The 21,077-nt window shown below is 36.0% G+C and overlaps 1 protein-coding gene across 2 annotated transcripts in view; it reads left to right on the top strand.

The window, feature by feature from the left end:
- Ndc1 (NDC1 transmembrane nucleoporin) overlaps positions 1-20,165 on the top strand; it is a 58,665-nt gene extending 38,500 nt beyond the window's left edge. For both annotated transcript variants that reach the window (XM_027944961.2, XM_071617850.1), the window contains exons 15-18: positions 1,080-1,143; positions 2,649-2,749; positions 13,814-13,974; positions 17,896-20,165. In XM_027944961.2, the coding sequence (XP_027800762.2) occupies positions 1,080-1,143; positions 2,649-2,749; positions 13,814-13,974; positions 17,896-17,959 (390 nt within the window). In that variant the 3' untranslated portion in view covers positions 17,960-20,165. The remainder of the gene's footprint in view (positions 1-1,079; positions 1,144-2,648; positions 2,750-13,813; positions 13,975-17,895) is intronic.
- The last annotated feature ends 912 nt before the right edge of the window (positions 20,166-21,077 follow it).

The following is a 21,077-nucleotide window of genomic DNA, read 5'->3' as shown; positions in this document are numbered from 1 at the left end:
CCCAGGGGTACTCTACAACTGAGCTATATCTCTAGCTATTTTTAAAATTTTTAAATTTTGAGACAGTCTCTTTAAATTGCTGAGTCTGGCCTCAAACTTGTGATCCTTCTGCCTTAGCCTCCTGAGACACTGGGGTTATAGGTGTGTGCCACTGTGCCTGGCACAAGTTCCCCAAACTGCCTTTTCAGTTGGTGAAAGGGAAGATCCACTCAACTAATGATTACCTCTACCAAAACATTATCTTCCTTGGGGTGTCTATTAGAAAAATATGTCTTTCACCAAGAAGATGAGGGGGGTCTGATGTTTTACTTCAGTGCTTGGTTTCAGAAGGAGGGGAAGAAAACTCCCCTTAAATGTTTTTCACATATGTTGTGCTTTTTCACTTAAATCCCTTCTTTTGAATTATAACAGCTTTTCTGTGAGATAGGTCTTTCTGCCCTCAAGGAAACCTGAGGTACCTAGTGAGTGTTGACCCTAACCAAAATCTCCTTTTCTCTTGGGAGTGAATGCCTGCTTTGATATTAATTTTGCAAGTGGATTTGTTATATGATAGAGAGTTATAGATACTGTTGTTTGATATTGAGAAATGTAACTTAATAGTTTGTTATGTTGTACTTTATAGTCTTCATTGGGCATGTAAGTAAAGCCAGGATTTGTTTAAGTGGGGCAATTGTTGCGCCACAGTATCTTACCCTGATATATTAAAGAAGATAGGGTGATTTTTCTTTGGAGTGGAGTTGAAAGTAGACAATTTCAGAGAGATAATATGTATTTAAAAAATCTTACGGTTTAAAAAGAGCTTTTGTAACTATTCTCTTAAGTGATCTCTGTCCTTATCCTCTGAGGTGGGTTCAACACACATGACATTTTAAATGAGAAACTGAGGCACATAGACATGTAGAGATTTGGGAAGGGTCACAAGAAGTTGGGGTAGGATGCTTTTTTTTGTAGTTAAATTATATTATATAAGAATTTATTTCAGATTTTAATTCTTAATACTCTGTACTGTTGGTAAAATGATACATAGTTTTTGCCCATAGGATCTTATTTTAATTAATTATTTATTTATTTATTGGTAGCATCCAGAGGCCTCAATTCAGGCTGTGTTTTCAGATGCCCAAATGCATATTTGGGCATTAGAAGGTAAGCAATTTCTGTGAACTGTAACTGTGATTTTAATTATCTGTCAAATAATGAAGTATAATCTATGAAAAGTCATTTCTGGACTTTGATCTCAATCTTCATATTTTTCAGGCACATTTTTATATCTTTGTTTTATATAGATCACTTTTCTTAGATATTTAAGTTGTTTTTGTATGTACAACATACATAAATATTTTCTTAGATATTTAAGTTGTTTTGTTTTGTTTGTACTGGTGAGGATTAAACCCAAGGCCATCTGCATGATAGGCAAGCTCTGCCACTGAGTTATACAGCCCAGTCCTAGGTGTATTTTGATTTGGACAAAAAATTTTTATCATAAATAAGCAGAGAAATTGAGTCTGGGATTCATTCATATCTTTCTGTGCCTCAAAATATTCAACCAACAGATTATTATTATTTTTATTATTTTTTATACCTTTATTTTATTTATTTATTTTTATGTGGTGCTGAGGATCGAATCCAGTGTCTCGCATGTGCAAGACAAGTGCTCTACCCAGCCTCAGTTTATTTTTAACTTATGTTAAATACGAAAACTTAATTGTTAAAGAATTGTTTCTTGTCAAGTACCAGCATGCACACCTGTGATCCCAGCTATTTGGGATGCTGAGGCAGGAAGATTACAAGTAGGAATGTAGCCCAGTGGTAGAGAGCTTGACTAGCATACATGAAGCCCTGGACCAATTCCCAGTACCCCACATCTCTAAAGGTCTGGTTTTTTTTCATCTTATAGACACTACCTTACTACCTTCCCAATGCTTAAGTGACTCTGAGAGTGGACTTTCTGACCATTCTGTGAAAAGTATTCAAACAGTTGTCACTAATCCTTTGTTCTTCCAAGCATTTATCACATCTCAATCTATTTTGTTTTAATTTTAGTACTGTGGATTAAACCCAGGGATGCTTAACCACTGATTCATATCCCCAGCCCTTTTTATATTTTATTTTGAGACAGGGTCTTGATAAACTGCTCAGAGCCTCACTAAGTTACTGAGACTGGCTTTGAACTTGTCATCCTCCTGCCTCAGCCTCCTGAGCTGCTGTGATATACACTACCACACCCAGCTAGGAGTGTTCTATTTCTCAGCTACATCTCCAGGCCTTTTTATTTTTTATTTTGGTATAGTGTCTTGCTAAGTTTCCCAGGTAGACCTTGAAGTTGTGATCCTCCTGCCTTTAATTTCCCAAGTAGCTGGGATTATAGGCATGCACCACCATGCCCAGCTATAACTCCATTTATTAAAAAAAAAAAAAAAATTCCCTGATAGAATTAAATCAGAAACTTTGACCACTTATTCATGACTAAGGCAGTTGAATGCTTTTTTTTAGTGTTGATTCTCATCTTTTGCCTATTTGTTATCGAATTGCCCCTCTTTATTTATAGTTCTTTTTATATTCAGAATATTAATCTTATTTCAGATAAATGTATTGCAGATAGATTGGCCTAATTTTGATGCACATTTAACTTTTTCTCTTTTTCCTTTGAGGTCTATCACACTTGGTAGCAGCATCATTTACAGAAGATAGATTTGGAGTTGTTCAGACAACGTTACCAGCTATCCTTAATACTTTGTTAACACTGCAGGAGGTAAGCAGTCTGTATGTGGGGTGTGGGGAGAGGTTATTCTGCTCACCTCCCCAGCTTTTCTATTTATATATCATATTTATTTATTGAGTAACCAAACATGTTGGAAATTAAGGTAATGATATTGTTTTCACCCTTAGAAAATTACAATCTAAAATACAGCAGGAAGAGAAGACTTTTAATTGTATAAATTTTATAGGAAAAAAAGTATACTGTAAGTGTTGATGAGCATGTATGTACACTCATACATTGCTCGTGGGACTGCAGATTGGTGCAACCACTCTGGAAAGCAGTAAAGAGATTCCTCAGGAAACTTGGAAGGGAACCACCATTTGACCCAGCTATCCCACTCCTCAGTTTATACCCTAAGGACTAAAAATCAGCATACTTTAATGACGAAGCCACATCAGTATAATTGTAACAGCTATTTTACCTCTTAGAAAGTCTTACTCGTCAAAAATAGTGATTTTAGTTTTAAGTATTATTTGTGCCCACTTTCTCAGATATATTATTTGAGATGCATATGTCCACATGGTTGTTTTCAGTATTTTCCTTCGAACACTTGGCTTGTCTAACCATACAGTAGGGCAACCATGACTTGAGCATGTTGTCTGTTAGTTCTCACAGAGTCATCCTCATTAATGTCTTGCAAAGTAAGCAAAATGGAGGTAATTGAGCTCTTTTACAAATGAGGGAGACTCAGAAGTGCAGTGACTTACCTTTATCTCACAGGTCTCATTGATGAAAGATCTGGGGTGCAAACCTGGTCTGATTGCAGGGTGTTAGCCATGTAATAGAGCCGGAAAAAGCTGCAGATTCATATCCCTTTATTCTTCCTAAACTTACCATCTTGTCTTATCCGACCCCTGACTCCTATTCCCCAAAGGATTCTTTCTTGAGAGAGAACAGTTCTACCCCTGAAACCTTTTGGACTCTGATCTGCAGTATGTTTATATTCAACTAACTGAGTGTGTGTGTGTAACAGAAACAAGGTTCCTGGTATAGTACTTCCCTTTAGTGTGTGCAGTGAATTTTAACATTTTCCCTTCTATTTCATTGAGGGGAGAAAAAACCATGCTGATTGAAACTGACTGAATTGATTTCACAGATTACACTACCTTCCCTAGAAGTTTTCTACATTGAAATTATTGTTTTCATCCCACCACCATCAAATTTCTAGTTAATTAGAAGGAAAGCAATCTGTTTTTTCCTTGTAGTCATTAGGGTAGGAAGGTGACAATTACAGGTTTGTCAAGAAGTCAGGCCTCATGTACTTGGAAACAGAGGAGTTGGGATGGAAAAATTCCTTTTGAGGAGTAAAGTAGAAAGAAGCAAAGAGGCTTATTTTGGGATGTTTAGAAGAGGTCAAAGGGACAAAGAACTAGATGATAGGTACTTAAGCAGTGGTACTTAGCCTCTGAGTGTTAAAGCCCTCTTCGTGTGAGGCTGTGGAGTCTGTTTTCTCCTGCACCACATCACAGTCAGCCTTTTGTTGTACTCTTTAGTCAGCAGGTTTTGCACACTAGCTCACCTGTCCTCCATCCTGACTGATTGTAATGAGCAATTCAGTGCTGGATAATCATCTATATCTTGGCTGCACTGGCCTTTGATTTCCTTCTCTTCACTAATCATTTGTATGCTCTCTCAACCCACAGCTATCACACGACCTCATTATCTCCTGAATGTTGCATTTCCAGAGCCTGGGACTCCAGGATTCTACCCTCTAAGCCAAAGTCTTTAAATATTTTTGTGTCTTTGGATGTCTAGTGAAGCCCATGAACTCTCAGAATAATGTTCTTATACATAAAGTACTTAGGATTAGAAAGGAAATCCATTTGTATTGAAATGTAATTATCAAGGTCTTAAGGTTGTGATATAGTAATATGTGCTTGTAAATTGCACTAAATAGCAAATCTGTCAGTGATCTAATAATACCATTTTGAAGTAGTAATAAAATGAATGGTATTTCAAGGTCATTGTAGAACAGTAATATAATAGGAAGATATGGTGTTTCTGTTGGTCTAAGTCATAGAACTGTTAATGGTACAGTAATTAAATTTAATTGCATTTGTAATTAAAACAAGTGCTGTGTTTTAATTTAGAGCTTAGTAAAGATAAATATGTAACTTTTATCCCTTATTCTCAGACTTTTACCCCTCTGTTTTCGGGTCTCCGTGTCAATTCCTTCAACTTCCTTGACCTAAGGTTTTTCAGCTGTGCCATCTGGTAAAACTCCACCTGTACCCACCACTGCTCTATTGTTTTGCCCTTGCCTCCTGTCTCAGCTTTACTTTAGGCTCTTGGCACTTCTGTTCTGAATTATTACTGTGGCCTTTTGTCTCTACTAACCTTTAACTGATATCCTTCATGTTCTGACTCCAGCCACTCTGCCATTCTTCCCATTAGCCCTGCGCTTACACCATGGACAGTTCAGTTTCCCCAAAAGTATATTGTATTTTCTTAGCCTAACTCTTAACTCAGTGCATAGTGCCTTTTCTTTCCTTCTTTGCGGAGAACATATTTTTCTCCATCAGCTTGACTTAGGTCTCTAACTCCTGTCTCAGCACTTTATTGTCTTTGTTTCTACAGTCTCCTGTATTACTGGAGCAGAGGCAGAGACCTCATCTCATTTCTGTATTCCCAGCGTCTGATTTGGTACCTGGTGACAGGTTCTTATTAAATGCTTGTTGGGTGACTGCTGGATTGCTTCATTTCAGGTTAAGTGAGCAAAAACCTCTGTTCTGGGTCCTGAATTGAGTGACAGTTCTGTTGTAATGTGTTGATTATAATGATCCCAATGGCCCTGTTATTTGAGGGCAGGGTTGTGATGTTATATGTTTTTGGTTTTATGTTCTTTGATTTAAAGGGATACTTGCTCTTGGTGAAGAAAATAATTCTGAGTATCTCTGTAATTTAAGTTGTGCAATACCAGCTCCTGGGTGCTACAAATGAACAATTGTATTGGACTGGTCTGTTCTTTTGTTTTACTTCTCAGTATCAATAACATCAGCTATTTCACTGTGAATCATTAAAGGCAAACCGTGAAAGGAAAGGGGAGCCTTTCACTCTTCAAACTATTCAGTGGGCCAGGAAAGAAGTGATGGATATCTCAAGCCCTCATTCCTGCCTGGCCACCTGGGAGATCACAATTATTATTAGGGGCTCTTGAGTCCACACACAGGTTACTGTCATCTGAATAATTAATGTGTGTCTTGACATATCTGTACCTATTTTTCAGAGGTTTCTATGTGCTGTTTTGATTAGTTAAAATGCAAATTTATTTGAAAGCATTACTGAATTCATGATTGTTATTTCCTCCAACAGTGATGGAGAACAGCTAATATCCTGTGGAAGTTCACAATATTTTTTTTTATTGTCCTTATAAAGGGTCTTTATGAATAAAACATTGGGGATCAAAATGTTATTTTTTAATTAAAAATTTTAAATTGTGATAGAATATCCTTAACATAAAATATACCATTTTCTCCAGTTTTTCAGTGGATAGTTCTGTGGCATCAGTATATTCACCACTGTTTATTTTCAGTACTTTTTTTTATCTTCAGAATATGTTTAAATATTTTAGAAAGCCTTGTTTTCTTTGAAAGGTCAGTGTCATGTTGATGTAGATCAGCCCTGTTATTTATATTATATGTGTGTGTGTGTGTGTGTGTGTGTGTGTATATATATATATATTTAGTACTAGAGATTGAACCCAGGGGCGTTTAACCACTAAGCTACATCCCCAGCCACCCTGCTTTTTAAAAATATTTTATTTAGAGACAGGGTCTTGCTGAGTTGCTTAGGGCCTTGCTAAGTTACTCAGACTGGCTTTGAACTCAGGATCCTCCTGCCCCAGTCTCCGGAGATGCTGGATAGATAGGGGATAGAAAGAGGCTTTTGAGGTCATTAATGGGTTTCTTGAGATTGTAGAGGTTAGAAGGGAGAAAGGGAGGGGGTTATTCTTGAGGGTCAGAGCTTTAAGTTTGAAGGACCATAGACTCTTGACCAGTATTCTACAGATCAGAGTCTATTTTCTTTTTTTGAAAGAGAGAGAGAATTTTAATATTTATTCTTTAGTTTTTGGCGGACACAACATCTTTGTTTGTATGTGGTGCTGAGGATTGAACCCGGGCTGCACGCATGCCAGGCGAGCGCGCTACCGCTTGAGCCACATCCCCAGCCCCAGAGTCTATTCTTTGTTTCCCTAGAATTTAATGCTGCTTGGCCTACATTTGTGTAGTACTTTAAAAGAAATGCTTTACAAAGATTTTTGTAACAACCCTATGGGTTTATAACAAGGCTTATTATGTGTGATATAGTCTCAGAAACTGACTAGACTTATTGGTATGATTTATTCAAGATTATATCTAGTAAATGATTGAGTCAGAATTAGAAACCAGATTTTTTTAACCTTAAATCTTAGCAGTCTACCAAATCAGCTTACCTTTTGAGGTACTGGCAGGGTATGCATTTTTTAGCCTCCTTTCTTCTCTCTCTCTCTCTTTCTCTTTGTAGTGCTGGGAAATGAACCCATGCTAGGCAAGGGCTCTACCACTGAGTTACATCTCTAGCTCCTTAGCCTCTTTCCTTATGATGGAATGGCAATGTGGCAAAAGTGCCAAAGTGTGAGGTCTGGCCAGACATATCTGAATTCCAACTCCTACTACTTCCTTGTGAAGTCTTGGAAAAGAAATTTACCACATTTGTTTGGATATAAATTGCTATTAATTGAAAGATATGCTTCCATTTCAGAAATTATAAAATGTAAGAGAAAAAAAGTACATTGTTGAATTAATAACATCAGTTTCTCTATCTGGAAAATGAGGTTGATTGAACTTATGGGGTTGTGAATAATGAATGAGATCATCTCTGTAAAGCACATGGGGTGCTTGATCCATATTAAATGTTCAGTAAATGTTAGCTTTTATTACTTTGTTGTTATCGGTATGTTGTATGACAGAATTCTCATATAGAAGAAAAGAGCTCTCAGGTTAAAAGAAAGTTTTGTTGTGTTTTTGTTTTTAAGTGTTGCTGTTAACACAGGAAACAAGCAGTCTAGGAGACAGTGATAGACAGATGCCAAGTTCACCTTCAGGAGAGCTTCACTACTTTCTGAATGACCAAGTAGAGTGATTTATTTAATTTTCTGAGATCAATTTCTTCATCTGTAAAATGGAAATACAGGTCAAGTATCCCTTTTGGAATACTTAGGACTAAAAGTGTTTCAGAGTTTTGAGTTTTTCAGATTTTGAGTATAAAATTTGGATTTTGGAACATTTCAGATTTTAGAATGTTTTGGATTTCTGATTTTTGGATTAAGGATACTCAACCTATAGTAACTTGCAGAGTTATTGTGAGGATTAGCAATAATATCTATAAAGGGTCTAGAATGCTGTCTTGCAGATGTTAGATATACAATGAAAATAGCAAGTACTGTTATAAAAAAACATCTAATTAGACAAAATGCAGCAAGTACTTTTAGGTTTTATGTGTGTCTTCATTAGCAAATTATTTAAATGAGACTATGCATATAAAGCAGTTAACTCAGTTGCTGATAGCTAAATTAGGCTATCATCATCATCATCATCACTATTTCTATTATTATTTTCAGTAAGAATATAGTTCTCAACCAGGAGCCATTTTATCTTGTCAGGAGATGTTTGGCAATGTCTGAAAAGACTTCTGATTTGCACAGCTAGGAGATCCTCCATCTGCTATGTAGAGGCTGGGGATGCTGCTGAACACCCTGTAGTGCATAGGGCAGCCCCACAACAAGAGTCACTCAGTCCAAGATGTCAGTAGTGCTGAGGGTGAGGAACTTCTCTGTAGCCATCATTTTCAGTAACAAAGCCTAACTCTTATCCTTCATATTTCTCATTGGGATTCTGGCTTTATTGGAGGTAAGCCTTTTTTATTTTTATTTTTAAATTTTTCTCTTTTTGTTGGGGGTAAGACTTTATTTTTATTTTAACTACATTATAAATAGGATCTTTGAGACCAGGGAATCTCACAGCTTTGCACAGGGGGAGCTTGTTAATGACAGTGATAGATGAATATTCAGAGGAGAGCAGAGTTTTCTTTTTATTTTGGCTTTTGTTCATGTACTACTGCATGTAGATATAAGTGGGCAAAAATGTGCCAGTTTTTTAATAGCAGCCCCTCTTTAGGCTTTAGAAGAGCCAAAGTATAAGATTTTGGAATTTTAAATTGAATATTATAAGCCATTGCTTCCTACATTTGAGATATTCATATAATGCCTTCATAAATTTGGCCTTAACTATATCTTACCACATACCTTGTCATAATGTTAATCATGTTTTATTTTCCTGGCCTTTTGTTTACTTAATGTTTTTAATCATTCATTTTTGTTGGGCATGGTTTACATGCCTGTAATCCCAGTGATTCTGGATGCTGAGACGTGAGGATGGTGAGTTCAAGGCCAACCTGAGCAACTTAGCCACCCCCCCAAAAAATAAAGTGAATTAGAGATGTAGCTCAGTGGTGAAGCACTCTTGGGGTTAATCCCTAATACCAAAATTAAAGTAAATAATTCATTTTTAACATAAATTAACTTATCACTATTGTAAAAGGAAAACAGTTTGCTTTGCTACAGATAGAACACAGGTCCTTAGTCCCTTTTTTAAAAACCCTATCATATTTTTCAACATTAAGACTTTTTTTAATTTAGAAAATGTAACATAGTATATTACTCTAAGGTAAAATTCCCTTAATCATATAAACAGATGCATTTCTCCAGTGAAATAGCTGAAAATATTGAGAGGGATAAAGACTAAATAGTCTGGGTCAACTAAGGTCGGGTTTTACTGCCAGATGAGTTCAGGTCAGTCCAATTTCTATGACCAAAGGAGTAACAAACATTTGTTTGTTTTCAGGTCTTTTTGGATTTCAGAATTGAAGGTAGAGCAGCTAAAGTGAGAAAGGTCAATAATTCTAAATTCTAGATGTCTACGTTTTTTGCTGAAGGAGATTAGTGAGGATCAGAGAGGTGTTAAGGACAGTTAGCACCAAACTGATAGTTAGCTTGCCTCCTCCATTTAACTTTTCTACCATTAGAGTTTGTTGAACCTAATTTATTTTGTGCAGTTTTGAGCAGTTTTGTAAAGATTGATTTTTTGGGGGGGTTATTCTTTACTAAAGTTCTTTCAAACAAAAAAGAAAAATTACTTATAAAAATTTCAGTCAAATGAATTCTCTCACTGGGCATGGAGGTTCATGCCTGTAATCCCAGCAGCCTGGGAGGCTGAGATATAAGGATTGGGAGTTCAAAGCCAGCCTCAGCAAAAGCGAGGCACTCAGCAATTCAGTGAGACCTTGTCTCTAAATAAAATACAAAATAGGGTTGGGGATGTGGCTCGGTGGTCGAGTGCCCTTGAGTTCAATCCCCAGTACCTCTCCCCCCAAAAAATTCTCTCACATTTACTAATAGGGGGAGGTCCATTGGGCCCTTATTAAATCTAAGATAGATGTATTATGAGATCTTAGTAATTTTACATTTTTCATATCTTGAAACAGTTTGCTATTTAATTGTCATAGGAATTATTTTATTATTATTTATCAGTTATTCTTAATAGTGGTGAAGGATTAATAAAACAAAAATGATGAAATCATGTAGTATTACATGGGTTTTTAGTCCCCCCCCAGGGCTGAAGATGGAACCCAGGGCCTTGCATGTGCTAGGCAACTACTCTGCCACTAAGCTAAATCCCCAACCCCCTACATGGGTTTTTAAAAGAAAACCTATATAAGAAATCTAGGGGGTGCTGGGGTTGTGGCTCAGTGGTAGAGTGCTTGCTGTGTGGGGGGGCACTGGGTTCGATCCTCAGCACCACATAAAAATAAAATAAAGATATTGTGTCCACCTATAAGTAAAAAATAAATATTAAAAAAAAGAAAGAAAGAAATCTGAGGGCCTGGGGATATAGCTCTCTCTAGAATGTACAAGGCTCTGGGTTCAATAACCAACACTGGAGGAGGGTTTTTTTTTAAGCTTTTGAAGCTTTTGTTGAATATAGTTGATAATTCAGATTTTTATTTTTTAATTTTTTGCCTGCAATGGTAAAGGAAAGAAAATTGCCAATACATTAAAATAATTAGACAAATCAGAAGACAAGTACAAAGAGACTTCTGTAGACCAGCTCTCTTCTAAAGTAATATAATGTAGCCACTTGGATAAATTTACATCTTCTAATAGTTACATTAAAAAGTACAGGTGGAATTCATTTTGGTAACATTTAACCCAGTAGATCTAAAATGTAATTTTATTGTATAAGCAATATAAAATTAATAATGTGATATTGTATATTATTTTTCACACTAAATCTTAGAAATCTGTTGTATATTTTTTGCTTTATATCATGTCCGTTCAGACCTATCATATTTCAAGTGCTCAATAGCTACATGTAGCTAATAGTTATTGAATTGGACAGCACATCTCTAGACTTTAATGATGGTAGTGAAATTGATCATATAGAATTTTCACTCTATGAGACCTTCAGATGATGATATTCTAGATTTATTTTTTTTTAAACTCAAGAAGTGATGGCAGAAATATTTCTAAGGAGAAAGGGGAAATATATGTGATATTCTTATGTACTAAGTCTTTCAAGAGGAAGAATTTTATTCCACAATATTTTGTGATAATAACTTGAATCATTTATTCTGCTGAGACACATGATAGTATTCATCTTTTGTGATGCTTGTGCACCAAAATTTACAGTTGATGGGGAATAAATGTTGGAGGAAGGTATGTGTATATCAATAATAAGAAGAAAAGAGAGTTGAAGTAAAAGAAGTCACTGGAGCCATCATTTGAATTTGTATTTATAAACCTAAGAATGAAAACGTTTTGCAGTTGTAGCACAAAGGAAATGGCTATGCGCTATTCAAAAAATTTCTGAGCTGTCAAAAATTTTCAAAAATACTGCATTTTGAAGATGCAAATGCAAGAAAAAGAAGTAGAAGTTTGATGAACTAAAACCTGTTAGAAATGTATCTTCAGTTTGAAATCAATATTTATAAAATGGATGTGTTTGGGCTTATGTATGACAGTTGATGGGCATTGCCTTTTCAGCTGTGTATATCTTCAAAACCTGGAAAATATGGAATAAAAATTTGTGTTTGCTATGCTTATATTCTTATATGTATTTCTATAAAGTTATCTTACATTATCCTGTCGTTTTTACTTCTGAAAGTGCTTTTTAAAATTAAAAAACAAAACAAAACAAAACCTTGTGGTGCTAGGAATCAAACCCAGGACTAAATAACTTTTTAGACTGTGAAAATTCAAAAGGGTCTGTTGGACCCAGGTGGGAAATGATGATCACCATTTTTCCTGGTATGCTGAGAAAGGTGTATAGTGGGCTGTGGGTATAGCTAGGTGGTAGAACTCTTACCTAGCATGTGGGAGGCCCTGGGTTCCATCCCTGGCACTGCAAAAGAAAAAAAAAAAAAAAAAAGTTGAAAAGAAAAAGTTTTCCATTATGATTCAGTGTTATTGTGTTATTTAAACTGCTTAAGTATCTCTCTGAATATCACTTCTTATACTACCTAAAATTATCTCAAGTATGTCCCAATCTTGGAAATGCTCTTAATGTGAAAGAAGTTTGCTTCTTCCCCAAAATTTTACCAAACTATGGTAAAGGATATTAAAATATACAAATCCATGGGGCTGGGGTTGTGGCTCAGTGGTAGAGTGCTTGTCTCTTTTTTTTTTTTTAATAGTTGTAGATGGACACAATACCTTTATTTTATTTATTTATTTTTATGTGGTGCTGAGGATGGAACCTAGGGCCTTGCATATGGTAGGCTAGCGCTCTACCACTGAACCACACAAGCCCATCTGAGTGCTTGCCTCTTGCATGTGTGAGGCACTGGGTTCAATTCTCAGCACCGCATATAAATAAATAAAATAAACATCCACTGACAACTAAAAAAATAAATTAAAAATATAAATCCATAAAAAGGAGAGGAAGCAACAAGCAACAGAGTCTGTGAGGCTGGAAGGCAGGTGGCTGAGAAGGCTCACCAGCAGATTCCAGAGGCAAATCCCAAGTTGGCAGTGGAAAAACTTCAGGGTGCCTCTGGAACCAAGGGTGAAAGGTCAGGACCAACATGAGGAAGTTTGGGTGAAAGGGTTGAAAACCATTAGATCATCCTCTGCTGCTCTTTGCTCCTCCTCGTCTCCAGGCTGTGGTTTATCCTCTAGAGAGCAGAATATCAGGTCTGTGGACTAAGAGAATCCTGACAGCTTCGGGACTTACAAACATAGGGTTGAATTCTCCCTGAACACTGTGGGCCAGGCCTTCTAGACAGGATACTTTAAGGCAGAAGTAATATTAATAATTTTTGTTTTCCATTGTTTTGGCAGTTGCTCTTAACTGTAAATAATATGCTTATACTGTTACCTCTTGTCATTTTAAACATTATCTTGTAATAATAGATTAACACATTTATATTTCATCTTCTCCCTTCTCTTAATGTAGCTATATCATTAAAAAATTACATCATTTGCCTTTCGCATTTAAAGATATTTTTAATTATTTCTTACTCTAAAACTGTAAGTAAAATCAGTTTCACTTATGACTTGTCACTCTTATCCAATCTGTTTTTACTCATGGATGCCTTATCTAGAATTGAAAATGGAGATAGAGCAGTTTAGCAAATAACTTTATGTAAAATTTAAAGTTTAGGATTTTTAAAATCATTTTTCCCTAAGACCCATAGTAAAGGTACTCTTGCCTGTCATCCACCATTAACAGAGTAGAATATCAGATTTTCACTTCCCAGCTTCGCAGTTTTAAGTCTCTTGAATTCCAGCTCCCCTTGATAGGGCAGGTCTGGACTTCTGCTGGGCCTGGTAACTGCTGGAGTTGCTGAGTCTTCTCTTCACTGCATTGCTTTTCAAGCTGTTGTTACTGTTTCACACTAAAAACACATGTCTGTGGATCTGAATATATATCTAAAATAAAATCTCATTATTTGTTAGGCTAGATTGACTTTCTAGATAAGCTCAACTAATGTGTTTTCTTTCTTTCATTTTTCGTCTAGGCAGTTGACAAGTACTTCAAGCTTCCTTATGCTTCCAGTAAACCACCCCGGATTTCAGGAAGCCTTGTGGACACTTCTTATAAAACATTAAGATTTGCATTCAGAGCATCACTGAAAACTGCCATCTATCGAATAACTACTACATTTGGTGAACATCTGAAGTAAGTTTATCTGTTTTGACCCATGGAAACAGTTTGCTTTTAGGAGTTCCTCTGAGGAATAGGTATGAGAATTACAAATACTCACATATTTGAAGTATTCTTTTGGTGCCTTAATGGTTCTCCCTGTGAATTAATACCTTGGAGTTAGACTTAAAAAATTTTACCTGTTGCTGGGCATGGTGGCACATACTGTAATTCCAGCTGTTTGGAAGGCTGAGGTAGGAGGATTGCAAGTTCAAAACCAGCCTCAGCAACTTAGTGAGGCCCTAAGCAACTTAGCAAAACCCTGTTTCAAACTTAAAAAAAAATAAGGTTGGGGATGTGGTTCAGTGGGTAAGCACCCTTGGTTTCAGTCCCCTCCTAGAAAAGAATTTGGCCTATCATAGCTTTGGGGATTTTTTTCAAATGACAAAAGAGAAGACAGAAAGTTATAGAAATAGTAACTGTAAGTATATATATTGTATGTAAATATATATATTTATATATAAATAAATGTAAATAACTATAATATATAGGGCTGGAGTAGTGGCTTAGTGGTAGAGTGCTTGTCTGGCATGTGTGAGGCCCTGAGTTCAAACCTCAGCACCGCATATAAATAAAAGATTCATGAACAACTAAAAAAAAATATATGTGTATATAAAAATATGTGTGTGTGTGTGTGTGTGTGTGTGTGTATAATTGCCAAAAGATCCTCAAGGGAGAAATAAGACAAAAAACTGAGGACCTTTCCAGAAAAGCATATTAAAAATAATTCTACATTTTGGCCAGGAAGCTAAGACCTGGGCCGAGCAGAACATTCCATAAATGTGTCTGTGGTGCTTTGTGAGTCACACTGGTAAAACACTGACAGATCACAACACCTTCAGAAAGGAGAACCACAATGCCAGACCTGTTTATATTTAGTTTCATTGATGTTTACTGCGTTGCTCTTATGAAACAATCTAGCGAAGCATGATGAGGGGTACTAGTTTATCAACTAAATCATGATTAAATTGTAGAGGGCATAAGAGATTGCTCTGTTTTTACATAGTTTAGGACTTCCTCATACTGCCTGTGTTTAGAAACAAGGAGTACATTCCCTTTTACTTTCTTAATACTAGGCAGAAGTAGTGGCAGGTATTTATGGGACACTTTGCTTCTGTCTGGGAATATAAAAGAGCTGTGGATCATTCTCTGTCATTAAGACATTTACTAACTTATTTAGAAACAAACAATAATCTATTGAGCAGCTTGTACACCTGTGCCATGTATTGCAATTTTTCATTTATATCTTCTTAAAGATGTTGTGAGGCACAGAAATTATCCTAGTTGTACAGATGTGGAAACTGAGGCAAAGAGAAATTAAAATTTCTCTGGTAGCACAGTCTATGCATGTTTGAACATGAATCTGAAATCAGATCTTTTTTTTTAATATTTATTTTTTAGTTGTAGTTGGACACAATACCTTTATTTTATATATTTGTATGTGGTGCTGAGGAGCAAACCCTGGGTCTCTCATGTGCTAGGCGAGTGCTCTGCCGCTGAGCCACAACCCCAGCCCCCTGAAAGCAGATCTTTTACTTTTAAAAATCTGCCTTTCTCTATCTGTAAACACTGGTTTACCTCCATGGTATAAACTAGCACATAGATATACAATCAGAATCTACTCAACATTGAATTCAGAGAAGGAAATAGATATGATGTATAATAATGATAGTGCAAAATCAGGGAGAAAAGGAGATTTCTTAGATAAGAAAGCGGGGTAGATAACTGATGAAAAATTATGAGAATGAAATTCTATCTTGGTTTCTTAGAGATGAGCCATATTTTAAATATGCACTAAAACTGATGAGTAGAGTTTAGTTTTTACAAATATAGGACAGAATTGTGTGGAGGAAGGAATATTACATCTGGAGTTAAAACATCTGGATTTGTATCTGCTGCATCATTGACTATCCTGTGATTGTGGTTACCTAATGAGGTAAAATGATTTGCCCAAGATTATACAGATAGTAGGTTGCAAAACTAGAATTTAGACCATAATCTTGCTAATCCTTGAGTTCTGTCTACAGTGTCTGTGCTCCTAGGCTATGTTTTCTCTCCTAAGCTCTGAACCTTTCTGATACTACCTAAGCTCTCACTTTACTTCATTTGGTGTTGACACAGATAAAATGAGATCACAGGTGCTAGACAGAAGTCCACTGTACATTATATATTGTGACAACAACTATTAGTATAATAGCTAATTATTCACAACCTAAAGCTCCCCCTCTGAGAACCAGGTGTAAATAAGGTCTTGAGCCCTGGAATTATCCTAGACCAGTTACTCATTGGAGACGTTCATTCAGCACCAGTTTGCCCATTTTTTGTTTTGTTTTCACTAAATTTTATTGGGTATATTTGAGGTTTATAACATGATGTTATGGATATGCAAAAGAGTAAAATGATTCCTACAGTGAAGCAAATTGATATAGTTATCATCTCATATAGTTTTTTTGTATGCTTGACAAGAGTAGCTAAAATCTACTTTAACAAAAATTCCTGATAGTTTTTTATTAACTATAGTCCTTATGTTTTACATTTTATCAGTAGACTTGTTTATTCTACATATCTATTACTTTGTATCCTTTGACCTACCCTACTCGCCATTTATTTATTTATTTTTTTGGTATTGGAGATTGAACCCAGGGCACTCAACCACTGAGCCACACCCCCAGCCCTATTTTGTATTTTATTTAGAGACAAGGTGTCACTGAGTTGCTTAGTGCCTCGCTGTTGCTGAGGCTGGCTTTGAATTCAAGATCCTCCTGCTTCAGCCTCCCAGGATCCTTCAAGATCCTCCTGCTTCACGCCTGGCCCCATTTACCCTCACTTTAGGCAAATTTTATTTACTTCCAGCCTGTAATGTATCAAAATTTACTTGAGGGGTAGAATTGATGATGGAGTTAAGACTACTGACAGTTCATAAAGGAGAGTTCACTACCTTCTAGCTGAGAGAAGAGTGATAGGAAAAGCCACAGACTGGTGTTGAGTGCAGAGCCATTTAGTTAGAGATGACAGCTTCACTGGCATATACCTAGAGGGCATGCATCTTTGCACAGTGAGGTACTTGAAATGGTTTCATCAGAGGTGAATATATTGGCTTAAGAAAACAGATGTGAAAGGGGCATTTTAGGATGGTTTGTAGCAAAATTATTAAAATAAGACTTTAAGTATTTTAAAAAGTGGTAACCTTAGTTATCTGAAATTTTATCTTCAGCAATGTTATATTACTATTCAAGAACTGGAAAACCAGAATCTTTTCTGTTATATTCAATTTTTCTCCAAAAGTTTAAAAGGAAGTTTTACACAAGTTTCAGTGTGTATTTGCCCTAGTTTTGTCAAGGTAATGTATTTTTGTGGTGGTGAGGGTACAGCAAGAACCCAGCGTCCCCATCCAAACATAACTTATGTTCAAAGGGAAAAGTAAATCTAAACCACCAAGCCATTACCTTTGAAAGCAATTAATGGAGTCTATTGTGTTTTAACCAAACATTTTAGTTTAAAGGATTTTATATTAAAGGCAATTCAAATACTCTACAACTCAAAGATAATGTTGGAATCTGGTTTAAATAAAATAATAAAATCCAGAAAATCTACTGCAAGGCCTGGAACTCTGCACAGCAGGTTCCACAGCAGAGCAGGTTCAAATCGATGCCTTCACTTGTCAGTTTTGATTTGCTCTGGTCTCTTAGAAGGTAGAAGCATACCATTACTGAATGCAAGTCCTCTTCTTCATTAGATTAAAAAAGGTTTCCATGCAACTTTTTCAGAAGTACTAAATAAGTGAAGATTTCTATTCATTTTTAATTGTTTTGAAAAATATTGACTCTGTGCTCTGTGGTTCACTTAATATGCTTAATGTAAAATAAAGCTTATGCTTTGAATTTATGTTTCATTTAGTGCTGTGCAAGCATCTGCAGAACATCAGAAAAGACTTCAACAGTTCTTGGAGTTCAAAGAATAGTTAAGTAATATAAACTGTGTTCATTACACTGCTGATACAACTACAGATGGGACAGTAAATGTTCAGCATTCTTGGATCAGAAGAAAATGGACTAATTAGATGCTTCCTTTGTCGTGGTGGTTGCTTTGAAAACTATACTTTAATGGGAGAAATCATGGAAAGAAATTCTCAACAGAAAAACGAAAACTGCCTCTTCTGTACCGATTGCTTTTTGTGTGTGTGGTATAATAAAATCTTTATTCAATTTTATAGGAGCATCTATGGCAGTAGAAATGTCTCTAGCTCATATTACTTAATAATAATAACTCAAAATTTTTTTAGAATTTACTTTTGAAAAGAGTGGAGCCAGTCCAGAAATTAAAATAGGTTGCCTTGATATAGTCTTTGTAATTATTCTGAAGAGTCTAGCTCTCTGTAAATTCAAAATACAGGAACTTTTTAGTGTAGTTTCTGTTTACTGAAGGATAAAAATGGTAACAGTGGAGGAAAGTTCACAGAAAAAAATATTGTCTAAAGGACATATTTTGTTAATCTGTTAGGTTGTGTTTTTGTTTCCAGGGACAAATTAAATTTGCATGATTGTCTAAAAAAAGTCTCAATTTACAGATGCTAACTCTATATAAAAGAATGTGGAAAAATTCAGTTCTTAAGTTACAAGATTAAACATTCACATTTGGAATTTGAAAAACAATTGACCAACATGTATGAATTTATTTTGTATTATGCTAGTAAACAATAAGTGTATGGGTATTTTCCCAACTAGTTTTGCTTTCTTTATCTGGAACAGAACATTAAGTGATTGCAGAGTTTTTCAAGTGAGAGAAAAGGTTTTGCAAGAAAAACCAAGAAGCTTTCCTTTTCTTCCCCATCATTCATCTTCATTAGATCAAATTATTTTGTAAAGCTTGTCTGGCCTCACGGAGGGAGTGGCTTCTGCTGTGTTAATTGGCTAATTAAAATATAATAGGAAAATCTTTAAAGTGAGAAACAACTTAGTCATCAAATAGCAAGTGAAACCAAAACGAGAGCAGGATTACTGTACTTGGGAATATGTAGTATGTCCCAAGTGTGAGTGAGGTAATTTTATAATTTATTAGATCAACTTCTTTGGGGATGAAAGATTAGAAGTCCTAGTAACTCATTGGACTAGCTTCAGACTAAAATGCTCCTTTGTGATTCTCTTTCTATTATCTTTTCCCCTCTAATTTCTCCTCAATTTTTTCCTTTAGAGTCAGCACAGAATTGTATATGAATCTTTAATGTGGTGTATATATGTGTACCATTTGTTTGCTTCAATGATGTATTATATCTTTACAATAGACTATTTTAGCTCCAGGCCCTATGGCCCCCTTTAACAAACACATGCCAAATTATAAATGAATCCTGCTGGCCTCCAAAGTATCTTTATGAGACAGTTCCCCAATTGTCAGTGTTTGGGTATAGACTATTGTTAGGTTTTGTTTTTCTTTTTTTCTTTTCTCTCTTTGTGTCTGAGGTTGAGTTGACCTCTTTTTTTGAATGTGAAAGTTAAATTTCAAATGTTTCTTATACATGACCAGAAAATTGTGGCTAGGTTAACTAAGAACTCTTGTCTTCCATGTATCAGAGCCATAAGCTTTTTATATTCCCTGACTGCCCCTGACTGAAGCATTTTGGGCGACAAGGCCTCTTCTGCTTCCATTGAAGAATTGTGGAGCCTGGCACCATGGCGCCTGACTGTAATCCAGCTACTTTGGAGGTTGAGGCAGGGGGAATATAAGTTTGAGGTCAGCTTGGGCAACTTAGCCAGACCCTGTTTCAAAAATTAAAGATTTTTAAAAGGCTGTACATGTAGCTCAGTAGTAGAGAACTTGTCCAGTATGCACAGAGCCCTGGGTTCCATCCCTAGTATGAGCGGGTGGTGGGGGGCAGCCTTCCTCTGGCTGTCAGTACAAAACACAGTTGTATCAGCTCTTATGTCTTGACCCTCATGGAAGGTGTAAAGCCACAAAACTTCTTTCCCAGAGAACTGGGAAAATGTCCTGGAATAACCTTATACAGTTGAGTGGACATGGATAATCAACAAATTTTTTACTTTGCTGGATTTTTTTTCTTGGTAATTGTTTTGCATATCTTCCTATAAATATTTATGATAATCTGTTTGTATCCTTTTGTATATCATTGATATTGAATTGGATAGAAAAATAAATTGACCGTTTTTTAAAAATGGGACTATTAATTGAAATATTTTTGTCTACAAGGTCAGTTATTTAATTTCTTGTAAGTGTGTGTGTTTCCTTAACCAATGCAATTTAATCTTAGAATTGTTGCTTATAAAACCTGACTTTTTGAGCAATCTGTTTTAGCTCTTAACCAGACTAATACTGTGGGTGATCTGTGTTTAGTGATAGCTCTTAGGAGCCTAAATTCTAACAGTCTCTCCTTGTTGTCTTGGCTGTCTTTCTTCCAGAGCTAAACGAAGGGTGCAGGTGCTGAAAGCCATCGCTTAAAAGAGGTTTCTTTTCTTGCCAAAATTTTGTTTCTAAAGGGATCATATTCCCCCAGGCTAACAGTTGTGCCTGTCAACCTTACTTAAATTAGTCTGAACTTCACCTCTGGGTAGCTGAGGTACTAAGACGCTCAACTTCCTCTCATGCTTTCCCAACCCATAGTCATCTTTCTTTAAAACCAAATAGCTAACAATCTAACTATTCTTAGCAACTTGCTGACCACTGTTTTTAAGTAAGCAAATTCTGTATTGTTTTGAGGAGCAAGAAAGGGGGTAGGATGAACATGTACTCCCATAGTTCTCAGTCAGGCTCCTAAGCAGCCCTGGCAAACTGAGGGCTGGGATTGTGGCTTAATGGTAGAGCACTTGCCTAGCACGTGTGAGGCCCTGGGTTCAATCCTCAGCACCACATAAAAATAAATAAATAAAAATATTGTGTCCAACTAAAAAATAAATATTAAAAAAAATATGCAAACTGATGTGAACCTAACTAATCAAGAACATTTACTGAGTGTTACAGCACATCTCTTAGGAACGAACTGTCTTCAGAGAATTTGTAATCTTATGTAATGACATTCAGAAAGAGGCCACCAGAATCACATGGATTGTTTAGTAGATATGCAGAGTCTG

The sequence above is a fragment of the Marmota flaviventris genome, chromosome 10 (assembly GCF_047511675.1).
Source record: "Marmota flaviventris isolate mMarFla1 chromosome 10, mMarFla1.hap1, whole genome shotgun sequence".
In the NCBI taxonomy this organism is placed as follows: Eukaryota; Metazoa; Chordata; class Mammalia; order Rodentia; family Sciuridae; genus Marmota; species Marmota flaviventris.
Note: the sequence above shows the minus strand (reverse complement) of the source record. Positions and strands in the feature narration are given on the sequence as shown.